The following is an 8,570-nucleotide window of genomic DNA, read 5'->3' as shown; positions in this document are numbered from 1 at the left end:
CAATAATAATATAATAAGGCTTTTCTCTCTCTCTCTCTCTCTCTCTCTCTCTCCACTTTTTTTCTTTCACTAATAATAATATAAGGTTTTTTTTTTCTCTCTCTCTCTCTCTCTCTCTCTCTCTCTCTCTCTCTCTCTCTCTCTCTCTCTCTCTCTTTCCACTCTTTTTCTTTCAATAATAATATAATAAGGCTTTTCTCTCTCTCTCTCTCCACTTTTTTTCTTTCACTAATAATAATATAAGGTTTTTTTCTCTCTCTCTCTCTCTCTCTCTCTCTTTCCACTCTTTTTCTTTCAATAATAATATAATAAGGCTTTTCTCTCTCAAGATTTCCTCTTAACCCTCTTTCTTTTACTGTCTTTTTCCTCTCTCTCTCTCTCTCTCTCTCTCTCTTTAATTTAAACCTAGTTAAACCTAGGTACATTATCATGCGAAGGTACATTATCACCTGAAGGCGCACTGCCACGTGCAACCTGTTTTAGGGGTGTGATACAACACAAATATAAATATAAATATACATATACATATATATACATTCTTTATGGACTTGTGTTAATATTGTTAGCAGGAGGGTTGGGAACGAGCCCCTCCAGTGGTGTGCTGCTAACTTCACGTCCTGGGTATCCATCCCCCTGATGTGAGGGACGGAGGACGCGAAGACGTTCCACGGTCTGGAGACTCGCCCCCAAAAGGTGGGCCGGTGTTGGCTGGAGCGGGAACGCGGCACTTCCACCGAGTCACCACTGGATGACACCGTTCTCGTGTCCCGCGAGGTGACTCTGGCGGACAGCCGTAGTCCTGCCAGGCGTGGCACACCCTGCACCTGTGCCTTGTGGAACACCACAAGGGCCGCCAGGTCCCGTGTCGACGGGAGCCTCAGGATGGGCTGGGGCACCTGCTGCTTCCACCAGTCGCAGCGCCCGTCGCTGGATGCCGTGGAGCTTGCTGATGTGTGTGGCAGCACAGGACATCCAGGAGAGGGCGGAATACTCTAAATAAGGCCGTATCTGGCCCTTGTAGAGCAACAGCCTCCCTCTCATGTCCAGCAAGTTGGCCACCCTCCTCTCTCTTTCTCTCTCTCATTTTTATAGTGATAATAATACAAGTTACCTTTTTCATTTTCTTTATTTCATTCATTTTTTTTTGTAACAAGACTAAAAAATATACTCAATTTGATAATAATAATAATAATAATAATAATAATAATAATAATTCTGTAAACTATTACATATATTTTCTATTAATTTCTATATATTCTATTTTCTTAACAGGCACTTCCTCCCACACACAAGGTCACTCTTATCCAACTCACACAGCCTCCCCCTGACCCCCTCACACCCTTCAACACCCCCTCACACCCCGTCAACACCCCCTGACACCCTCACACCAGGCCGAACCCTTCACTCTGCTGTACGGCCTGTAGAAGTTTGTATTTCAGCTTCTCTTTGGTGTTGTATTTTGGCAGGTCGAGTTGGGCGATGCAGGTGTGTGCGACCGGAAGGAAGCTGTCGTCTGCTGTGCTTTGGATCATCAACTTGAGTGCCTGAGAGAGAGAGAGAGAGAGAGAGAGAGAGAGAGAGAGAGAGAGAGAGTTTATAAGAGAAAAAGAAAGAGAGGGAGAAAATATTGGTGTGTGTGTGTGTGTGTGTGTGAGAGAAAATACAATAAATTACTATTAAATTTATTATTATTATTATTATTATAAATTTATTCATATTTCAGAGGAATGACTGAGAAGAAAGGAAGGAAGAAAGGGAGGAGGATACAAGAAAGAAGGAAGGAAGAGGAGGACTAGGAAGAAGGAAGGAAGGAAGGAAGAGAAGAGGACAAGAAGGAAGAGAAAAGGAGGACACTCTCTCTCTCTCTCTCTCTCTCTCTCTCTCTCTCTCTCTCTCTCTCTCTCTCTCTCTCTCTCTCTCTCTCTCCCACAGACCCACAGGATGTCCCCCCACAGGATGTTGACAAACCCCACAGTCACTCCCCTCAGCCCCTCTCTCTCTCTCTGTCTCTCACCTACCTTCATGCCCAGAATAGGAACCCTGTCAGTGCCCGTCAGGAACTTCAAAAACCACTTCTTCTGCTCCAGGGAGAGTTTGTGAAATACTTCCCAGAACGTGCGTATGACCGGGTGGTCTGGGAAACATTCGCCCTGGAAACACCGACAGAAATCAATAAACGGAAGGATATTAGTGTGAACGGCGTGTTTATTTACATTCCTGCGGTGTCGTGTGGGAGGACTGGGTGAAAACAGACAGTAGAGGAGGTGGGAAGGGGAGGACTGGGTGAATATAGACAGCAGAGGAGGTGGGGAGGGGAGGACTGGGTGAATAAAGACTGCAGAAGAGGTGGGGAGGGGAGGACTGGGTGAATCAAGACAGCAGAGAAGGTGTGGATTGTGTTCTACAGGAGAGAATGAAAGGATTGGATAAATATTAAAAGAGAGAGGCAACAAAAGATTAGAGACATGAGGAAGGATTGGAGAAATATTAAGACACACACATACACACACACACATCTTGAAAAACACTTCCAAACAGCCTTTAATGCTGACAAATCCTTGAAAAACACAAAAAAAATATATATATATACAAATAAACAAATAAACATGTAAACCAAACCTAATTTGTCCTGCACCTGGTTCTCACCTGACGAGTGGCGTCACACCTGAGCAGCAGCGTCTTGGCCTGAGGGTCGAACAAGAATGGATACTCACACAACAGGATTGGACTCTGTAATGTAAAGGATTGGATTAGTTCAAGTTGTTTTTAAGGGTTGAAGGGGTAAATGAAGAGTTAAAGGGTGTATTTAAGGGTTTAAGGGGGTAAATAAAAGGTAGAAGGGTGATTTTAAGGGTTTATGAGGCTATTTAAAGGTTTGGTGTCTTTTAAAGGGTGTTTTTAAGGGCTTAAGAGAATAAATAAAGGGTTTTCAATTTATAAAGGGTGTTTCTAAGGGTATGTCAGTTAAAATTAAAGGAATGTCAATTTTAAAGGGTGTTTCTAAGGGGCTGTCAGTTAAAATTAAAGGAATGTCAATTTTAAAGGATGTTTTTAAGGGTTTAAGAGAATAAATAAAGGGTTTTCAATTTTTAAAGGGTGTTTCTAAGGGTTTGTCAGTTAAAATTAAAGGAAATGTCAATTTTAAAGGATGTTTTTAAGCGTTCAACATTGAAAGCTCCCCCAAACAGTCACCCATTCACAAACACCCCCAAACATGGTCACCCACCTCCCAAACACCCCAAAAACACACCCAAACACATCTAAGCACCCCAAAACACACCCAAACACCCCAAAAATACACCCAAACACATCTAAACACCCCAAAACACACCCAAACACCCCCAAGTCACTCACCCACCTTTAAACACCCCCACACCCCCACACACACACACCCACCTCCCTCCTGGACATCGGGTGAAGCCTGCTGTTCATCCAGTTCAAGTAATCATTCCTAATATCAATTTTCTCTGCAATTTCTGGGATGTAAAAGTCGTCGCAGTTCAACCGCCCCACTCGGCAGCCGGCTTGGAAGTTCAGACCGTGGACCAGGGACAACAGCCGCAGGGAAGACACAAGGGCACGCCGGTCTCTGTGTGGTGTGGGTAGGTTAGGTTAGGTTTGGTTAAGATCTGGTTGTGGTAGTGGTGGTGGTCTGAGTGCTTGTAAGTGATGTGGTGGTGTTGTTGTAGATAAGAAATGTTGTAATAGTTGTTGTAGTAGTAGTAGTATAAGAAGAGGAAGAGGAGGAGGAGGAGGAGGAGGAGGAGGAGGAGGAGGAGGAGGAGGAGGAGGAGGAGGAGGAGGAGGAGGAGGAGGAGGAGGAGGAGGAGGAGGAGGAAGAAGAAAAAGAGAATGAGGAAGAGAATGGTAGTAGTAGTAGTAGTAGTAGTAGTAGTAGTAGTAGTAGTAGTAGTAGTAGTAGTAGTAGTAGTAGTAGTAGTAGTACACAGACAATTATACTTCTCTCTATCTCTTACACTCAAAACACACACACACACACTCAATGCACACTCTTACAAACCAACTCTCTCTCTCTCTCTCTCTCTCTCTCTCTCTCTCTCTCTCTCTCTCTCTCTCTCTCTCTCTCTCTCTCTCTCTCTCTCTGTCTTACCTCAGAGCTAGACTGGTGAGCTGAATTCAGTATTTGTACCACCACATTTGTGTACACAGTAACCAGCCTTAGTGTTAAGTCCCTGGGAAGAGAGGCAAGCCAGGAGAGAGAGAGAGAGAGAGAGAGAGAGAGAGAGAGAGAGAGAGAGAGAGAGAGAGAGAGAGAGAGAGAGAGAGAGAGAGAGAGAGAGAGAGAGAGAGAGAGAGAGAGAGAGAGAGAGAGAGAGAGAGAAATTGGTTAGTTTTAGGCTTATATAATTTAATTCATGTTTGTTTAGAATTATTCATCATCATCATTATTATTATTATTATTATTATTATTATCATTATTCAGTTTGTTTTTCTTGATTATAAATAAAAGAATATACTTTATGTACACCACTACTACTACTACTACTACTACTACTATCATTACTACTTTTCTTCCTCTTCCTCTTCCTCCCACCACCCAAACACACACACACACACACACACACACACACACCTAACAAGAGGATCACCCTTGGGAGTATAGCCCAGTTGACCCTGCTTGTTTGACCCCCACAACAGCAGGTAGCCGGCCTGGGTCACGGCAGCAGAGTGGTGACCCGCAGCGGCCAGCAGGACTAAGAGGGTGCCAGCCAAGGAGGTCACCAGGGCAGGGTCCTTCTGGGGCCCCTGTCGGTGTCTAAGTGGCAACTGGCCGAAGGTATTTTGTCACTGTCTGAAACACACAAAAGCAAAAAATAAATAAATAATGATGATAACACACACACACACACACACACACACACACACACACACACACACACACACATATATATACAGACACATACACACAGACATACATACATACAGACACCCACCAGCAGTCAAGGCAAGGGTGTGGTTGGTGCCACAGGCCAGCTGCACTGTCACCTTCCTGGCCAGACTCTTGACAAGCTTGCGTGTGGCGGTGTGACTGTCGCAGGAGTTGACACCAAGCTGACCGTACCCATTGTCACCCCGTGCGTAGATCTGAGGAGAGAGGGAGAGGTGGGAGAGAGAGAGAGAGAGAGAGAGAGAGAGAGAGAGAGAGAGAGAGAGAGAGAGAGAGAGAGAGAGAGAGAGAGAGAGAGAGAGAGAGAGAGAGAGAGAGAGAGAGAGAGAGAGAGAGAACTAAGACCTAACCTAACAAAACCCAACTTAACTTAAGATATAATATAACTTTAAAGAGAGAGAGAGAGAGTGAGAGGGGAGATTAGAGAGAGAGGGAGAGGGAGAGAACCTAACCTATCTAGGAGAAATAATTTGAATATACAGTAAAATCCCTCTCATCCGGCATTCCAGTATCCGGCAGCTTCAAGTATCCGGCACATTTTCCCCTGAGCCTTAAAATCAATAAAAAATCAATGTGTACTCACAAAATCGATTAAAATTCCTGGGCAAGGCATACTGTGTCCCCTGGCCACCAGAGCGCACTGCTTGGCGCCACCCGCGGCCCACTGCACTGTGTTTACCAAGTGACTCAGTCCCGCGTGTGCACTGTTTATCGCCTGACGCCTTCATCATGCCTCAAGTTGTACAAAAGAGGGAGTGTGTTGTGCTTACACTTAAGCAGCTGATCAGATCAGCTGCTGATTAAGATCAGCTGATCTCTGTTATGGTAAGATGCGTGAGTGTGTAAGATGCTGGTCATTGTGGACATAATTTCACTTCTATTCAAGTATCCGGCAATATTCAAGTATCTGACATGTCGGCGGTCCCGTTGATGCCAGATAAGAGGGATTTTACTGTATATATATTGATAACAAGAGGAAAATGAAAATGTATTGCTCTCTCTCTCTCTCTCTCTCTCTTACAGCTACTAAAACAACAAAATTATTTCTACTCTCTCTCTCTCTCTCTCTCTCTCTCTCTCTCTCACTCACCAGGCCCCAGGAGGTGAGAGCAAGAGAGTGCTGGTCTCCGGCTGCCACCTGAACGATGCTGTAGTTCTGTAGCTCATCAATTAATTCTGCAGGTGAGAGAACAGGTGGTGAGGAGGAGAAAGTGCTATTGGAGTGTTGTGTGGTTATGGTGGTGGTGTGGTGGTAGTAGTAGTAGTAGTAGTAGTAGTAGTAGTAGTAGTAGTAGTAGTAGTAGTAGTAGTAGGTTCATTACATTCCAAGCACAGTACATAAATAAATAAATAAATAAATAAATAAATAAATAAATAAGTAAATAAATATGATCAAAAAATAAGAAAACAACAACAACAACAACAACAACAACAACAACAACAACAACAACAACAACAACAACAACAACCACATAAAAACTGATGACCCCAACCAATCACCATGACCTCTAGTACAAGGGTCACACAGGGCCACCACACTCAGGCACTCACCTTCCTGTATCTGGTGGTGTGTGCGTGTGTCTGTAGGTGTGGAGGAGCCCTTGAAAGCCAGCACCTTGTACACCTGGTTAAACATAAGATGCCTGGCCTGTAGATCCACGTTTTTGGCGCGACTCTGTGGGCCGTCTCACTTCCAAGGGACAGTTTTTTTGTTTTTTACTAATTACACTGGTTTTTATATATATATATTTATCGGTTTTCTAGGTTATGATGATTAATAAAGGTTATATTATTCGTTTTGCATAGGGTTTATCTTATACTAGTATTTTAAGATACCACAAGTTATAAAATCCCACATCTCTAATCTTTGCCTTTTTTTTCTTATTTACGCCACTTTTCCTTAATATTTTCCGGTATAAGATAATCTAAAATACTTAAAAGACTCCGTACTAGTTGTTTATTTATCAAAAGTAACCTCAATTAGTGAATTATAACGCGACCGTCCCTGTCTCAACACTGTACCATTATACAATGTTGACATCCTGAGGACTGTCTAAGAAAAATGCAAGAAATTTAATCTTCTTCCTCTTCCTCGTCTTCCTCACCCTCATCCTCCTTTCTTCCCCTTCCTCCTCTGGCAGAAAAAGGATAAGAGGAGGAAGTAAACGAAAATAAAGAAAGGAATAAGGAAATACTGAATAAAGAAAGAAATAACGAATAATATGATTTAAAACTTTGTCCCTGTTATTTTCCTTCATTTAAATCCTATTCCTCCTCTTCTTTCTCCTCTTCTTCCTCATAATCTTCCTTTCTTCTTCCTCTTCAACATTACTCACCATTTTGTGGTTTTAAATGAAAGATCTCTCTCTCTCTCTCTCTCTCTCTAAGGCAAAATCTAACACACACACACACACACACACACACACACTGTATAAGCATCTGTACAACGAAAGACAAGGCAACACACACACACACACACCAGAAACACCTAGAAACACATTTTTCCTCCCCAAAAACATCCAGAAGCACAATTTTCCTTTCAAAACACATCCCAGTGTCTCTCTCATCTTCTATTCTGTTACTTAACCAGTTAACGCTCCCAACCTACTCCCAGTCCCCCTAGCCGGCGGGTTACTCTCTCATTAGGAGCATGACCCTAAAAAAATAAGTCACATGGCGCGGTCAGAGAGAGCTAGCCTACCCTGATCTGCCTACGCGAACCGATAGCGTTTGTTTGGGTAAGATTTAAAGGGACGAAGGTTTAAAGGGCCAGTCTCTGCGTGAGTGTGTTTGGTGAAATGCTGAATACTCACGCCTGGTTCGTCATACACCCACAAGGACAGGCACAGTTCACTCCTCCACACACACACACACACACACACACACACACATACACAAAAACACTAACTAGTAACTCTACCTTTAGTTTCGTCTGCTGCGTTCCAGCAAAAAAAAAAAAAAAAAAAAAAATCAAAATATTCCTCCATTACTAATGTAACTCACATTCCCTGGTGGTATACTTCCCTCGGAACACCCATATTTTAAAGAGCTTTTTATCCACCATATGTGTCTCAGTTAACTCTGATCTTGGCTGGAAATTAAACTATATTGTATGATATCAGTGTGGTCATCTTGAGGTCCCGGATGAAATGGCGGGCTGGGATTGGCTGTTCACGACCCGTTGTCATGGTGATGGTAGACGCCATTCAGTTGACAGCTCATTTTTTCTCGCTATTGAAAGGAGTTTATTAGAGCGTAACTGAAGTGTGTAAAGGCATGATTCCGCACCATATTGTTAAGATATTGTAGTTCTGAAGTGTTCCTAGGGTTAGTAAGCTTGGGTAAGGAGTATAACACAATTTAGATGGTGTTTAGATGGTGTGAAGAGCGGGTGTGTCCGCGCTAGATTCAAGCAATTCCAACCTCTGATATGATTGCGTACTAGACTGTTAAAATATTGTAGTAAGGAAGTATTTGTGGGGTTAATAAGATTGGGTAAAGGTGAAGTTCATTTTCATGGATTAATCTGCCCATCCTGGCTGGAGGAGGAGGAGGAGGAGGAGGAGGAGGAGGAAGAGTACAATAATTATTATACTTGGCACAGCCACACTTTTCTCTCATTTTATATATATATATATATATATATATATATATATATATA

The 8,570-nt window shown here is 42.9% G+C and overlaps 2 protein-coding genes across 17 annotated transcripts in view; one reads left to right on the top strand and one right to left on the bottom strand.

The window, feature by feature from the left end:
* LOC135111269 (ecdysone oxidase-like) overlaps window positions 1–2,197 on the top strand; it is a 16,768-nt gene extending 14,571 nt beyond the window's left edge. For 6 of the 9 annotated variants that reach the window (XR_010273667.1, XM_064024496.1, XM_064024497.1 and 3 more), the window contains one exon: window positions 567–2,197. Coding sequence is in view for 2 of the 9 variants with exons in the window: in XM_064024499.1 (XP_063880569.1) it covers window positions 567–637 (71 nt within the window). In the remaining 7 variants the exon portion in view is untranslated. The remainder of the gene's footprint in view (window positions 1–566) is intronic. The other 3 variants (XM_064024500.1, XM_064024498.1, XM_064024495.1) reach the window with 2 other exon arrangements.
* LOC135111268 (probable E3 ubiquitin-protein ligase HERC4) lies at window positions 1,113–7,802 on the bottom strand. 8 transcript variants are annotated; one of them, XM_064024487.1, is made up of 10 exons: window positions 7,723–7,802; window positions 6,461–6,533; window positions 6,000–6,085; window positions 4,956–5,106; window positions 4,595–4,813; window positions 4,112–4,193; window positions 3,397–3,589; window positions 2,647–2,730; window positions 2,019–2,150; window positions 1,113–1,544 (listed from the first exon to the last, which is right to left on the bottom strand). In XM_064024487.1, exons 7-10 carry the CDS (start codon window positions 3,430–3,432, stop codon window positions 1,383–1,385), a joined length of 414 nt encoding a protein of 137 aa, XP_063880557.1. In that variant the 5' UTR covers window positions 3,433–3,589; window positions 4,112–4,193; window positions 4,595–4,813; window positions 4,956–5,106; window positions 6,000–6,085; window positions 6,461–6,533; window positions 7,723–7,802; the 3' UTR covers window positions 1,113–1,382. The 8 variants fall into 8 exon arrangements, with proteins under 8 accessions (XP_063880557.1, XP_063880560.1, XP_063880555.1 ...); XM_064024490.1 differs by having other exon boundaries at window positions 6,461–6,599; window positions 7,723–7,796; XM_064024485.1 differs by having other exon boundaries at window positions 6,461–6,599; window positions 7,723–7,741.
* Between the last annotated feature and the right edge of the window lie 768 nt (window positions 7,803–8,570).

This window comes from Scylla paramamosain, chromosome 21, assembly GCF_035594125.1.
Source record: "Scylla paramamosain isolate STU-SP2022 chromosome 21, ASM3559412v1, whole genome shotgun sequence".
Taxonomy (NCBI): Eukaryota; Metazoa; Arthropoda; class Malacostraca; order Decapoda; family Portunidae; genus Scylla; species Scylla paramamosain.
This window is presented reverse-complemented; position numbering and strand designations above follow the sequence as displayed.

What these genes read in the sequence shown, in the direction of transcription:
- LOC135111268 (XM_064024487.1), bottom strand. Translation starts at nt 3,432, where the DNA reads ATGAACAGCAGGCTTCACCCGATGTCCAGGAGGGAG. An exon ending in ACCCGATGTCCAGGAGGGAG is followed by an intron (nt 2,731 to 3,396) that starts GTGGGTGTGTGT and finishes TTTACATTACAG; the next exon opens with AGTCCAATCCTGTTGTGTGA. An exon ending in GGTGTGACGCCACTCGTCAG is followed by an intron (nt 2,151 to 2,646) that starts GTGAGAACCAGG and finishes CGGTGTTTCCAG; the next exon opens with GGCGAATGTTTCCCAGACCA.